Source organism: Oryctolagus cuniculus, chromosome 14 (genome assembly GCF_964237555.1).
Source record: "Oryctolagus cuniculus chromosome 14, mOryCun1.1, whole genome shotgun sequence".
Classification (NCBI taxonomy): Eukaryota; Metazoa; Chordata; class Mammalia; order Lagomorpha; family Leporidae; genus Oryctolagus; species Oryctolagus cuniculus.
Window position 1 is genome coordinate 1,102,977 of NC_091445.1, and position 15,484 is coordinate 1,118,460.

The 15,484-nt window shown below is 60.6% G+C and overlaps 1 protein-coding gene across 3 annotated transcripts in view; it reads left to right on the forward strand.

Annotated features, from left to right (window-relative positions):
- IQGAP2 (IQ motif containing GTPase activating protein 2) overlaps positions 1 to 15,484 on the forward strand; it is a 196,178-nt gene that overhangs the window by 127,758 nt on the left and 52,936 nt on the right. For 2 of the 3 annotated variants that reach the window (NM_001082161.1, XM_070056266.1), the window contains 2 exon segments: positions 1,158 to 1,300; positions 4,459 to 4,629. In NM_001082161.1, coding sequence (NP_001075630.1) covers positions 1,158 to 1,300; positions 4,459 to 4,629 — 314 coding nt within the window. 3 annotated transcript variants of the gene reach the window in all.

Here is a 15,484-nt window from a genome sequence, read left to right on the forward strand (position 1 = left end):
CCAGCCCGGTGCACGTGCTTCCGGGAACCCCTGCGCACTCAGCTCGCACTCCCGGAGAGAACACGTTTTCAGCGCCTTCATTCCCTTCTTCCCTGCCCTCGGAGTCCCACTGAGTCTCTGTAAGAAAAGTGATGCTTCTAAACGCATCCGTGTTGCGGCTGAACCATCACGCTTACCTGTGACGTCCCAGCCTCGCTGCACGGGACGCTCGCTAGGCCGCCAGCACAGACCACACTTTTGTCCTCGGGTGCACTCCCCAGGCGGCCACAACAGCCAAGCCTCGGCCAGGCTGAAGTCAGGAGGCAGGAAGTCCATCAGGTCTCTTGTGTGGGCAGCACCTGGGCCGTCGTCTGCCTCCCGCCTCCCAGGCACATTAGCAGGGAGCGGCACTGACAGCAGAGCAGCCGGGGCTGGGACCAGTACTCAGATGTGGGGCGCAGGGGTCACACGTCACACTGACCCATCACACTGTACCGCCTGCCCCAAGCAGCAGCACTTCTAACCAGGGGAACTGGCAGGGTGCCCACATGGGCCCATCGAGGAGGACAGCTGAGGGATTTGAACCGGACAGAACCAGCGCATGCTAGAGGGCCGTGTCGCTCGTTATCAAGTGCACCCAAGTATGGTGTGAAGAAATCCAGGGGAGGGCGTTTGGCCAGCACTGAAGATGCCACGTCCCAGTGCAGAGTACCCGGGGTCGGCCCCAGCCCCGGCTTCTGGCTCCAGCTTCCTGCGGGGCCTCAGCTGGGAGGAAGTGGTGCTGCCTCAGACGGGAGGCCTGGGCTGAGCTGCTGGCCCCTGACCGCGGGGAGTCCCTGGAAAGGTTGCCAGCGAAGAGGACCTTGGCTGCGGCGTGCGGGCTCTCCCGCTCCGGGACCCGTCCTCTTTGCTTTTCCTCCTCTGACTGTCGGATGCGTGAGAGGGCCGGGGCCCAGAGCCGGCTGCAGACGTGTGTCTCCCCGCCTCGGTGGCTTAGCAGGGAGCCACCGCTGTGTGCTCAGGGCTCATTGTGAGTCTGGCGTTTGCCGGCGACTCAGTCTCTGAACACACACGCGGTGGCATACATGTCTGTTGAATTACTTAACGTACGGAAGAGGCTACACTCACGGGTAGGGATTCGGGTACCTCTGCAGAAGTTAACAAGCGTCTCTCTTCAGTGTCTAGTGAAGGACCGTGGCTCAAATTCCCCGTGAAGGAGGATCGGGACTACTATTACAACGTCGATTCCAAGGCGGGCTCCTGGGTCACACCGGAGCCGTGCTTGACCAAGGACTCGTGGCTCACAGGACAAGAAATCCAGGTGGGTGCTGGTGTGTGTGACGGGACGCGGAGCTGTGAGAGCAGTGTGGCGGCTTCCCCGTAGCTGGGTCACGGCAGAGCTGGAAGGAGCTGGCTGACTCTTTCCAAGACTAGACATGGGAGGAAGTCTTCACGGCTGCGGTTGGATGTGTCTGCTGCTTGTGGAATTGTTTCCATGTAGGCCTAAAACCAGCGGAGCAGGAAGGTTGTCCCGAGCCATCAGCCTGCAGGATTCCCTCCGCACGACTCACCCAGGGGCCAGAATCCCCTGGGGTCAGCACTTGGAATGTCATTTCTTTCCCTCTCAGCTGACAACTTAGCACAGTGCTTTTCAAACCAGAATGTCCCAGAGGGGCTGCGTCTGCCACACACGGAGCCAGCCCTCTCTGCATGGTGGCCTCAGCACTGATGGCAGAGGGCACAGCATGGGTCAGCCTTGCACATTTGCTTCCCCTGAGATGGTTGTCATAGCCCGCCGAGCGTGATTTCTGGAGCCCTGAGCACGCCCTTCTGAGACAGTCGCCTTGACACAGAGCTCTGGGACACCCTCTAGGAGGGTGGTGGTTTAACTTGGTTTCCATAGCTCTGAGGGTACCCGTTTCCAAATTAAGTGCAAGCGACACAGTTCCGTGTAGTTTCATGGCTTGTGATCAATGGACATAACAGTTTTTATTTAACCACTAAAGGTCCCTCTACCTAACTTTTGAGCCTTGCGAAGCTTTGGTCAACCAGATTTTACTGACCAGGACCAGTCAGTCCCTCCTCCCACTGCTTTTCTAACAGAAGTCCTGTGTGAGTGGTTCCTGGCCGACATCTTGTTGGGGCAGAGAAGCAGTGCGTTGGTTGCTGTCAGGTTTGGGATAGCTCAGGGCTCTGGCCTTTCGTAGCTCCCAGGAAAGAGAGATGAGAGGAAGGAGAAGGAGACCGACCTCAGCAGAGGCGGATTGCTTTATGGGAGCAAAGAGAGCCGTCCGTCTGTTCTTACGAGACAGCACACAGTGCGTGTGGGCTGGGCTTTTATCTGGCTGAAGAGGGAACTGGCCGCCTTGGGAAGTAGGGGGCTTGCAGCTGGTGGGGTAGAGAGTGGGGGCCTTTAGAAGCTGCTGGGAGCTTTCCTCTTATCTGTGTAACGAGCCGCCCGAGCCCTTATCTGTTTTGCCAGCTGCTTTGCAGAGGTCTGGGGGAGGTTGGGCTTGGTTCCTGCACCAGGGGTCTCAAGAGGAGGAAGTGGGGGAGGGTGACATTCCGTGGGCTTTGTTGCTGTGGGGAGGCGGCGGCTCCCCATGTGCCTTGTCCGTGGGCGTCCTGACTCCTTCCCCGGTGTCCCTCGGATTGCGTTCCTACAGGAGCGGGGCTTGTCTTCACAAAGGAGGAAGACAAACAGGAGCAGAGCCGTGGGAAATCGGGGTGAAGCGCCCCTTGCGCTGTGTTCTGGGTCCTTTCCTTCCTTCCATTCTTCGCTTCTCCGGCCCTACGTAAAGAGGCCACAGGAGCAGCGTGGTGGCGTGATTAGATCTGCGTGTTTGTTTTCTCAGTTCACACAAATAAGAGCCGGATGCTTGGCCGAGATTTCCTCAAGCAACGGCCGAGCGGATCTGGCCGGAAGGGGCTTCTTAGTGAGGTTCCTCTCTGTGGGAGCCTGGCGGGCGGCCGTGGAGGAGCAGGAGGGAGAGAAGCTGCAAGAACGTGACGCCAGTGTCACCCACCCTTGTGACACACGCTGTCTGAGATGTGGGGGCGGTGGCACATGCCCAGAGAGCCCACGGCCCTGCCCGTCAGGCCTCTACACACCGCACGGCCGCCGTGTGCCCCTTGTCTGTGTAGCATGCCTGGCCACACACTCTCACATCGCTCTGATCCCCACACCGTCCTCTAGTGCGGGCAAAACATGCCGACAGCTGCGTTGTGCGGGGTGGGGACGAGGCACCAGCAGGTGCAGCCGCGTGCATGGCGCTCGTTGGCGGAGGTCTGTCCCCAGGGCTCTCCCTTCGCAGCCGGCGTGCTGCTTCCCCGGGTGTGGTCGTGGGGGTGAGCCAGTTCCAGCCCACGCCCGTCACTCTGCAGTCGGTGACACAAGATGGGCACGATGAGGACATTAATTCAGTCCCAGAGGCCTAGGACCTTTAGCAAGTGAGTCGTGCTTCCCCAGGGAAACAGCCCAGGAATTGTTCGCCAAGGCTTTCAGGCTGAAGACCGAAAGTTGGGCCAGGAGATGTGGATCCGGGCCCTGCGGATGTCTGACGAGAACACACTGACGATGACTGAGTTCCGTTGTGGAAGTGAAAAACCCAGCCTGCAGCGCAGGTCTCCTAGAAGCCCCACAGGGCAGCACGGCCGTGCGCCTCGCCGTGCGGCACTGAACGACACCACGTGCGGCCTCTGCTGAAGCTGAACCGGACCGAGTCCGGGGCTGCTTCGGTGACAAAGGTTCCTGCTGACAAGAAGAGAGTGGAGCGCGTAGCTTGTACGACTTCTAGGTGGCAGTGGATTCTTAGCGCCAGTTTTTTGAAAAATGAAATTATGGACAGTACTAAATTTGCACTGCATCATGGGAAAGTCACACCGAGCTGCGAAGAAGTAACGTGGAAGAGTTGCTGTTTGGTGTGAAATCGTCAGAAGATGCCCAGGGCTGCTCACGCGCGCCCAGCGCCAGTCACTAGGATCGTTAGCCGTGCGGCTCTCGGCCTGCTCCGTAGCTGGAGTTACTGACTGCACACAGTGTTCAGGCCTTCTCTGGGGGGCTCAGGCGTCCGTCACGAGCCGTCACTGTCGACTGTTGCAGGTGACCGGCCAGTCCGCGTTCTGCCTGCCCTGGCTCGGCACCACCGGCACAGCAGAGGTGCAGCCGTGGCTTTGGGTCTCTCACTGAGCGCCCACTGCACAACTTCTCACAACCCCTTCTTCCCTCCACGTCCCCTCCCTCTCCTGCCCTTGACCTTGCTCCTTCCTCCTCCCCCTACCCCGGGCAGTGGGCCCTGGCCCCACTCACACTGGTCGGCTGTGCTGGCCTGGGGAAGGAGCGCTTTGGTGAAACCTGTCTCTAAACCGAGCCGAAAAGAGCTTTCCGCGCCGTCGTCTGCGAGGTGACGTCCCCAGAAGCTGTCGTGTTCTGCTTCCCAGCCGCGTGTGACGTGTAACGTGACACATGTCTCTTGCCAGGACATCGTGGAGAAGGTCACGGAAGAACACATCCGGGAGAAGATGTGGTCGGCGTCCCACGAGTCGCTCCTCCGCTTTCAGAGCACGAGCTTCGGGCCCCGCCTCAGCCAAGAGTTTGAAGCCAGGAAAGCGTTTCTGAGCGAACAGGAAGGGAGTGCGGTCAAAATCCAGGTAGGTGAGGCTCCTCCCGCTGCGTAGCGCAGGCCGCCCGGCCCCGGAGGCGGCCACTGGCCAAGTGTAGGGACGCCAGCCTCGAGCATCAGGCGGGCTCCCTCGGTCAGTGCCCCCAGGCACCTGCTGTCCACCTGCAGAGCGGTGGCGTCTTGATGATGGGATGCAGAGCCAGGGGACAGCTCCCGTCAGAGTCCACACGCTCTGAAAGGTGGCGTGTGCGTGTCGCCCCCACTGCCTGGGGTGCTGGGGCGTTTGCCGTCCGTGGCTGTGTGTGGCACTGTTTGCTGTCCATGGCTGTGTGTGGCGCCGTTTGCCGTCCATGGCTGTGTGTGGCACTGTTTGCCGTCCGTGGCTGTGTGTGGCACCGTTTGCCATCCGTGGCTGTGTGTGGCACCGTTTGCCATCCGTGGCTGTGTGTGGCACCGTTTGCCATCCGTGGCTGTGTGTGGCGCCGTTTGCCGTCCGTGGCTGTGTGTGGCGCCGTTTGCCGTCCGTGGCTGTGTGTGGCGCCATTTGCCGTCCGTGGCTGTGTGTGGTGAGTGGCGTCTGAGTTTCCGAGCCCGCAGAGCCTGTAGGAACAGAAGAGCAAGTTAAATAAAGGCGGCGAGTGCCCGGGGTCGTCTCCACACTCCCGACACGCTGCCGCTTCACTGGGGCCGGCCGGGAAGTCCCTGTTCCCCACTGAGTCTGGCAGGCGCAGAGCCCGCCACGCCCACAAGCTCTCCGCCCAGCTGCCCCGAGTCCACAGTGATGCCATCACTGACCACTGACCGCCTGCACGTTTGGGGTTTGCTTTGCTCGATAACCATGGAATTCCTGGAGCCCCTTGTGCGTGTGCTGCTGCGTCTGTCCTGCCGTCCCTGTCGGCTCCCTGCTCTCGCCGCCCAGCTGTCGTGTCCAGGCGGAAGTGGGCTTTGCTGACCAGTGTCGTCTTGTGTCTTGTGTATAAGACAGGCGCTCACGTGTTTGAATTTGCCCACAGCCCAAGACGTCAGCGAGGCAGAGCGAATGTTTAAAGGAGTGTTCGCCCGACACACACCGGGTGTTTCTAGGCGGGTCAGTGAGTTTTCTAGTTTATTCCTTCACACGCTGGCTCAGCGGACACACATGGCATGAACATGACCCTGAAGCGCCGTCGTCCACAGCAGTGGGAGCGCTCTGGTTCATGGAGTCCCTGGTGTCCTGGCGACACCCTGAAGAGCCTTGGGGGGCAGGGGGAGGAGGGGTGGTCCCCACCCTGCCCCTGCTTGCGTCCAGACCTTTGTTGATGCAGACAGCCCGGATCTCACCAGACACTGGCTGCACAGGCATGGGCCAGGAGCCTCGCGCAGGGAAGGCCAGAGAAGGGAGGCTTCAGGCCGTCCCGCGTCTGCTCACCCTACTCCGGGGAATGTGCCGGGGCCCAGGGAGCACCCCTGCCCTGGAGCAGCCCAGCCTGGCCGGCTGATCTGGCCCCAGCCCCTGTGTTCTTAGCAACTCTGGAGAGACACAGAGACAATACACCTGGGCCAGGGCCAAGCGGCCCCAGCTGCAGCCTCCGTCTGCACAGGGCCTGGTTCGGGTGGGGGATGGGGGCAGAGAGCCTGTGTGCAGCCTGGGCCCCCCAGTCTGCCATGCTGCTGGGGCCCCCTGGGAGGTGCGAGGTTGGCAGGGAGGTGGGGGGGAGAAGTCACACAGCCCGGGTGTCCTGGGGCAGCCCAGAGCCCTGATGGGTTTAAGAAGGAGCGAGTCAGAGAAATCTGCTCAAAACTAACATGAGCGCGTTCTGTAGAAAACAGGAGGCGACCTGAAGGGGGCGCTAAGGATGCTCTTCCCAGAGACGAGGGAGTCATGGCTGAAACTGCTTGGGGCTCCTGAGGAGTTTAATGCAATGTGGACTCAGTGAAAAATAAATAAGAGAGCAGAATGCAATCAAAAGAGAACTACAGCTAAAGACAGCAAGAGAAATGGAAAATCATAGGACGCAAATAAATGTGAGAGCAGAATAGAGAACAGATGGTGGACGTGGAAACAGGCACAGAGAGCTCGAGGAGATCACAGAACAAACAGCAGGGACCCACGGCACGTGGGGAAGACGGGGGACGCACGGCACGTGGGGAAGACGGGGACACACAGCACGTGGGGAAGACGGGGGACACACGGCACGTGGGGAAGACGGGGGACCCACAGCACGTGGGGAAGACGGGGACACACAGCACGTGGGGAAGACGGGGGACACACGGCACGTGGGGAAGACAGACGCACGGCACGTGGAGAAGACGGGGGACGCACGGCACATGGGGAAGACGCGGGACACACGGCACGTGGGGAAGACAGACGCACGGCACGTGGGGAAGACGGGGGACGCGCGGCACGTGGGGAAGACGGGGGACGCGCGGCACATGGGGAAGACGGGGGACCCGCGGCACGTGGGGAAGACGGGGGACGCACGGCACGTGGGGAAGACGGGGACGCACGGCACGTGGGGAAGACGGGGGACGCACGGCACGTGGGGAAGACGGGGGACACACGGCACATGCGGAAGACAGGGACACACGGCACGTGGGGAAGACGGGGGACGCACGGCACGTGGGGAAGATGGGGGACGCACGGCACGTGGGGAAGATGGGGGACACACAGCACATGCGGAAGACAGGGACACACGGCACGTGGGGAACATGGGGGACCCACGGCACATGGGGAAGACGGGGACACACGGCACGTGGGGAAGACGGGGGACGCACGGCATGTGGGGAACACGGGGGACCCACGGTGTGTGTGAAAGACAGGGGACCCACAGCACGTGGGGAAGTCATGGTACCCATGGCACTGGGAAACATGGGGGACCCACGGTGTGTGTGAAAGACAGGGGACCCATGGTGTGTGTGAAAGACAGGGGACCCTGGCTATTTGCTGGGGGACTGCAGGCTTGGCTTCCTGGGGTGAGCTCCACGGTGCTGGACGGACAGAGAACTGACATGGAGGTGGCGACGGCAGCCTGAGGGACAGAGAGGCCCACCCACTGCGGGGGTATTCGGTGGACGCGGGAGGGCACTGAGGAGAGCAAGTGGGAAAAACTGAAAACAGCTGCAGCCCGCCTGTCAGCTAAAGACTTGGCCTGGGGGCAGCCGGGGTCGGGCAGGGACGCAGGGGCGGAGCCTGCCATGCCCTGACGGGCCGCCTCCCCTCTCTCTGCTCGGAGAGGCAAGTGTGAGGTCCCTGTTGTTGGTGGTCAGCGCAGTGAGGACCCTGTTGCCGGTGGTCAGCACAGTGAGGTCCCTGTTGGTGGTCAGCACAGTGAGGACCCTGTTGCCAGTGGTCAGCACAGTGAGGTCCCTGTTGCCGGTGGTCAGCGCAGTGAGGTCCCTGTTGGTGGTCAGCACAGTGAGGCCCCTGTTGGTGGTCAGCGCAGTGAGGACCCTATTGGTGGTCAGCACAGTGAGGCCCCTGTTGGTGGTCAGCGTAGTGAGGACCCTATTGGTGGTCAGCACAGTGAGAACCCTATTGGTGGTCAGCGCAGTGAGGACCCTATTGGTGGTCAGCACAGTGAGGTCCCTGTTGGTGGTCAGCGCAGTGAGAACCCTGTTGGTGGTCAGCGCAGTGAGGCCCCTGTTGGTGGTCAGCGCAGTGAGGACCCTATTGGTGGTCAGCACAGTGAGGCCCCTGTTGGTGGTCAGCACAGTGAGAACCCTGTTGGTGGTCAGCGCAGTGAGGCCCCTGTTGGTGGTCAGCCAGTGAGGTCCCTGTCGTCAGTGGTCAGCGCAGGTCCCGTGGGGGAAGTGAGATGCTGCTGCCCTCCCATGCACTGGCGCTGGCCGGGGGCCAGCCGGGCGCTGTGGTGAGAAGCCCTCTGTGCCGCCCCTTGATGAAGAGGAGGCGGCACCTCCCGCCCTCACCTGCACCGAGGTGGGGGTCTGGGGTGGGATTCAGTGTCCCACAGTGTTCACGTCCGCCAAGTTCCAGTCTCCTGGATGTTTCGGGTATCTTGCCCACAACAGCCACTCACGCCCACAAGAAAGAAAATCACAATTTCATTTTAAAAAATTAGTGGATACCAACAGAGAAATGCCAGGTGTCAGAGTCATCTGCAAAGATTTTTAAAGTAGCCTCACAAAAATGTCACAGCAAACAAGTGTGAACCCGCTGGAAAAAAGGGAAAAACAGTCTCACCAAAAAAAAAAAAAAAAAAAAAAAAGGAAGATATAAAGGAAAACCACGTAGTCACTTTGAAACTGGAAAACAGCAACGAATGTGAAAGATCGTGGGCGGGATGAGCAAGAGGAGCCTGGAAGTGCGGAGCAGCAGACACCCCACGATAGGGACCTCGGGGAGCAGACACCCCACGATAGGAACCTCGGGGAGCAGACACCCACGATAGGAACCTCGGGGAGAACAGACAAGTGTGGCGAGCAGAGCCACCTGTGACCTAAGATCGCGCGTTTGTGTCGCCCCCATCCCAGAGGAGCGGAGAGGGCCGGTGCAGGACAGGCGCCCAAGTGCAGGCGGGGAAGTCCCAGCGTGCCGTGCCGCAGAACGACAGACCACAGCCCAGGCAGGATAAACCAGAGGTTCCCCAGAGACGCGGCGCCGGACGGAGCGTGAGCCCTCGCTGGCAGACAGACGGCCGTGCGGCCCCGCGAGGGGCACCCTGTCGCTCCCCGTCTTCGTGGAGGAACGACACAGGACCCTGCGCTGTTCTTTCGTCTGCTCGGCCCTTCCCGGGTTTGCTGCTGGTTCTTCCCGGGTTGGCTACCGTCCCTTCCACCTCCGTGGAAGGGCGGTTCCCCCTGCCACATTCCCCACTTCCGCGGGGGAGTGGCACACCGCCGGCCGGCTCTCTCGGGGGCTGCACAGGTGTTCCCCTTAGATGTTCCCCTTAGATGTTCCTGGTGCATGTTGTCTCTCTCCTCCTTTATAGTCCTCTTCCACCAATCCCAACTCTGCTACCCACACGCCGAGTACGCTGCTCTCCTCCAATCAGGAGCAGGTCCTGCTGTTTATTGGTTGAACTGGAGGCAGCTGTGTAGAAGCTGGTTCCCTTCTCAGCGCCATATTGTGGGAGAGCAGATGCATAGAATAAGTCCTAATTCCAGTAACTTAGTCTAGTCCGAGTTGCTCCCCACAGCACCCCAGCGGCGGGGAGAAAGCAGGGCCGGGGCTCCAAGCCCAGCAGGGCCACCCTGGAGGCAGGAAGGCAGCCGCTGCGGCAGTTCTGCGCCGCGAGAGGAGCTGTGTGCAGCGGGGAAGCAGAGCTCCCAGCGGTCGGTGCTGCTCCGCAGAGTCTGCCGGCGTGCGGGTGAAGCAGCAGCCCTGGCGCGGGGCTCCCTGTGCGGCCGCAGGGAGTAGCACGGGTGGACGAGGGAGACCAAAACGCCAATACGGTGGATGTCAGTCACGGGTACACAGTGGAGGGGCGGGCCCACCTGCCAGTCACGGGTACACAGTGGAGGGGCGGGCCCACCTGTCAGTCACGGGTACACAGTGGAGGGGGCGGGCCCACCTGTCAGTCACGGGCACACAGTGGAGGGGCGGGCCCACCTGTCAGTCATACACAGTGGAGGGGCGGGCCCACCTGTCACGGGTACACAGTGGAGGGGCGGGCCCACCTGTCACGGGTACACAGTGGAGGGGCGGGCCCACCTGTCAGTCATGCGTCCCCAATGTCCACACTGTTGCCGGCGGGGGAGGCTGGTGGGAGAGGCGGGTGCTGCCCTGGTTTCTGGAGGCGTGTCTCCGTTTCTGGATCTGAAATGGCCCTGGTAGCCTCGTCCAGCAGTCCACCTTGATGGAAGCAAGGTTGCTCATGCGAGAAAAGAGGCCGCTTCGTGTCTGTCAGCAGAGAAGTGGCAGCTGTGGCAGATCTGTGCTCACGAAGGTTGTGCGTCCATGACTGGTAGGGAAGACGTCACACATGGGACATCTGTAGATGTGCGGTGTCCCGAGTCGGGAGGTCATCACACACGTGACCTGCTGATCCGTGCTCGGGAAGGCTGTGTGGTGTCACAAGTAGGGAGACCATCACACGTGACACCTCTGATCCCTGCTCGGGAAGGCTGTGTGGCCATGATGGGTAGGGAGGTCGTCACACACGTGACATACTGATCCGTCCTCGGGAAGGCTGTGCGGTGTCACAAGTAGGGAGACCATCACACGTGACACCTCTGATCCGTGCTCGGGAAGGCTGTGTGGCCATGACGGGTAGGGAGGTCGTCACGCACGTGACCTGCTAATCCGTGCTCGGGAAGGCTGTGTGGCCATGATGGGTAGGGAGGTCGTCACACACGTGACATACTGATCTGTCCTCGGGAAGGCTGTGCAGTGTCACGAGTAGGGAGACCATCACACATGACACCTCTGATCCGTGCTCATAAGGCTGTGTGGTGTCATGAGTAGGGAGACCATCACACACGTGACACCTCTGATCCGTGCTCATAAGGCTGTGTGGTGTCATGAGTAGGGAGACCATCACACACGTGACACCTCTGATCCGTGCTCATAAGGCTGTGTGGTGTCATGAGTAGGGATGTCGTCACACACGTGACGCCTGCTGATGCTGTGTGTGATTCAGAGAAGAGCGCCTGCCCTGCCGTTCCACACACACAGGGCAGGAAGCAGCCACAGGCACACCTGTCTCTGTCTGTGTCCTCGTGTGCACTGCCACTGTGTGCGTGCCCTTGCCCTACACGTCCCAGAGTGCCATGGAGAGCTCGTGTGCCCATGGAGAGGGACTCAGGGAAGTAGGGATGGGTGCGTGGACACGTCCTCATACTCCCCTCTGTGCACACCACACTCTGGGGCTGGTACTCCCCTCTGTGCACATGCACTCCGGGGGCTGGTACTCCCCTCTGTGCACATGCACTCTGGGGCTGGTACTCCCCTCTGTGCACATGCACTCTGGGGCTGGTACTCCCCTGTGTGCACACTGCACTCTGGGGCTGGTACTCCCCTCTGTGCACATGCACTCTGGGGCTGGTACTCCCCTCTGTGCACACCGCACTCTGGGGCTGGTACTCCCCTCTGTGCACATGCACTCTGGGGCTGGTACTCCCCTCTGTGCACACCGCACTCTGGGGCTGGTACTCCCCTCTGTGCACATGCACTCTGGGGCTGGTACTCCCCTCTGTGCACATGCACTCTGGGGCTGGTACTCCCCTCTGTGCACACCGCACTCTGGGGCTGGTACTCCCCTCTGTGCACACTGCACTCTGGGGCTGGTACTCCCCTCTGTGAGCACACTGCACTCTGGGGCTGGTACTCCTCTCTGTGCACACTGCACTCTGGGGCTGGTACTCCTCTCTGTGCACACTGCACTCTGGGGCTGGTACTCCCCTCTGTGCACATGCACTCTGGGGCTGGTACTCCTCTCTGTGCACACTGCACTCTGGGGCTGGTACTCCTCTCTCTGCACACTGCACTCTGGGGCTGGTACTCCCCTCTGCACACTGCACTCTGGGGCTGGTACTCCTCTCTGTGCACACTGCACTCTGGGGCTGGTACTCCTCTCTGTGCACACTGCACTCTGGGGCTGGTACTCCCCTCTGTGCACACTGCACTCTGGGGCTGGTACTCCCCTCTGTGCACACTGTACTCTGGGACTGGTACTCCTCTCTGTGCACACTGCACTCTGGGCTGGTACTCCTCTCTGTGCACACTGCACTCTGGGGCTGGTACTCCCCTCTGTGCACACTGCACTCTGGGGCTGGTACTCCCCTCTGTGCACACTGTACTCTGGGACTGGTACTCCTCTCTGTGCACACTGCACTCTGGGGCTGGTACTCCCCTCTGTGCACACTGTACTCTGGGACTGGTACTCCTCTCTGTGCACACTGCACTCTGGGCTGGTACTCCTCTCTGTGCACACTGCACTCTGGGGCTGGTACTCCCCTCTGAGCACACTGCACTCTGGGGCTGGTACTCCCCTCTGTGCACACTGCACTCTGGGGCTGGTACTCCTCTCTGTGCACACTGCACTCTGGGGCTGGTACTCCCCTCTGCACACTGCACTCTGGGGCTGGTACTCCTCTCTCTGCACACTGCACTCTGGGGCTGGTACTCCTCTCTGTGCACACTGTACTCTGGGGCTGGTACTCCCCTCTGTGCACACTGCACTCTGGGACTGGTACTCCCCTCTGTGCACACTGCACTCTGGGGCTGGTACTCCCCTCTGTGCACACTGCACTCTGGGGCTGGTACTCCCCTCTGTGCACACTGCACACACTGCACTCTGGGGCTGGTACTCCTCTCTGTGCGCACTGCACTCTGGGGCTGGTACTCCTCTCTGTGCACACTGCACTCTGGGGCTGGTACTCCCCTCTGTGCACACTGCACTCTGGGGCTGGTACTCCCCTCTGTGCACACTGCACTCTGGGACTGGTACTCCCCTCTGTGCACACTGTACTCTGGGGCTGGTACTCCCCTCTGTGCACACTGCACTCTGGGGCTGGTACTCCCCTCTGTGCACACTGCACACACTGCACTCTGGGGCTGGTACTCCTCTCTGTGAGCACTGCACTCTGGGACTGGTACTCCTCTCTGTGCACACTGCACTCTGGGGCTGGTACTCCTCTCTGTGCACACTGCACTCTGGGGCTGGTACTCCCCTCTGAGCACACTGCACTCTGGGGCTGGTACTCCTCTCTCTGCACACTGCACTCTGGGGCTGGTACTCCTCTCTGTGCACACTGTACTCTGGGGCTGGTACTCCCCTCTGTGCACACTGCACTCTAGGGGCTGGTACTCCTCTCTGTGCACACTGCACTCTGGGGCTGGTACTCCTCTCTGTGCACACTGCACTCTGGGGCTGGTACTCCCCTCTGTGCACACTGCACTCTGGGGGCTGGTACTCCCCTCTCTGCACACTGCACTCTGGGACTGGTACTCCCCTCTGTGCACACTGCACTCTGGGGCTGGTACTCCCCTCTGTGCACACTGCACTCTGGGGCTGGTACTCCCCTCTGTGCACACTGCACACACTGCACTCTGGGGCTGGTACTCCTCTCTGTGCGCACTGCACTCTGGGGCTGGTACTCCTCTCTGTGCACACTGCACTCTGGGGCTGGTACTCCCCTCTGTGCACACTGCACTCTGGGGCTGGTACTCCCCTCTGTGCACACTGTACTCTGGGGCTGGTACTCCCCTCTGTGCACACTGCACTCTGGGGCTGGTACTCCCCTCTGTGCACACTGCACACACTGCACTCTGGGGCTGGTACTCCTCTCTGTGAGCACTGCACTCTGGGACTGGTACTCCTCTCTGTGCACACTGCACTCTGGGGCTGGTACTCCTCTCTGTGCACACTGCACTCTGGGGCTGGTACTCCCCTCTGTGCACACTGCACTCTGGGGCTGGTACTCCCCTCTGTGCACACTGCACACACTGCACTCTGGGGCTGGTACTCCTCTCTGTGCACACTGCACTCTGGGACTGGTACTCCTCTCTGTGCACACTGCACTCTGGGGCTGGTACTCCCCTCTGCACACTGCACTCTGGGGCTGGTACTCCCCTCTGTGCACACTGCACTCTGGGGCTGGTACTCCTCTCTGTGCACACTGCACTCTGGGGCTGGTACTCCCCTCTGTGCACACTGCACTCTGGGGCTGGTACTCCCCTCTGTGCACACTGCACTCTGGGGCTGGTACTCCCCTCTGTGCACACTGTACTCTGGGACTGGTACTCCTCTCTGTGCACACTGCACTCTGGGGCTGGTACTCCCCTCTGTGCACACTGCACTCTGGGACTGGTACTCCTCTCTGTGCACACTGCACTCTGGGCTGGTACTCCTCTCTGTGCACACTGCACTCTGGGGCTGGTACTCCCCTCTGAGCACACTGCACTCTGGGGGCTGGTACTCCCCCTCTGAGCGCACTGCACTCTGGGGGCTGGTCCCGGCGTGCAGAACTGGCTGTTGGTGTGGAAATTTGGTGATATTTTGAGTTCCTGCCCCAGTATCACAATCCCTGTGGTGAGACACACCTGCTGTTTCCTCGCGGATGTAACTTGGAGACCTTCCTGTTCTTCCTGGCACAAAACACTTCCCTGGTCCACAGTGGGACACATCAGGTGTGAGTGTGGACACTGCTGTGTGACGTCATCTCTGGTGCGCGTGGATGACGTCACCCCTGCTGTGAGCATGATGATGTCACTCCTGTGTGATGACCTCACACCTGCTGTGTGTGGATGCCATCACCCCTGCTGTGAGTGATTGCGTCACCCTGCTGTGTGTGATGACATCATCCCTGCTGTGAGTGGATGACATCACCCCTGCTCTGAGTGATTGTGTCACCCTGCTGTGTGTGGATGCCATCACCCCTGCTCTGAGTGGTAACCTCATCCCTGCTGTGAGTGGATGATGTCACCCCTGCTCTGAGTGATTGCATCACCCTGCTGTGTGTGATGACATCACCCCTGCTGTGAGTGGATAATGTCACCCTGCTGTGTGTGATGACATCACCCCTGCTCTGAGTGGATGACGTCACCCCTGCTGTATGTGATGACATCACCCCTGCTTGTGATGACCTCAACCCTACTGAGTGTGATGAAGTCACCCCTGCTGTGAGTGGATAACGTCACCCCTGCTCTGAGTGATTACGTCACCCTGCTGTGTGTGATGACGTCACCCCTGCTGTGTGATGGCCTCACCTCTGCTTGTGATGGCCTCAACCCTGCTGAGTGTGATGACGTCACCTCTGCTCTGAGTGTGGTGACCTCACCCATGCTCTGAGTGTAATGATGTCACCCATGCTCTGAGTGTGACGGTGTCACCCCTGCCTGGTGTGTGATGACGTCACCTGCTGTGAGTGTGCTCCGTAGGCTGAGCTGTCCTCTCTGTGTGCGGGAGCCGTACCACACGCGTGTTTTCACTTTACGGACTGTG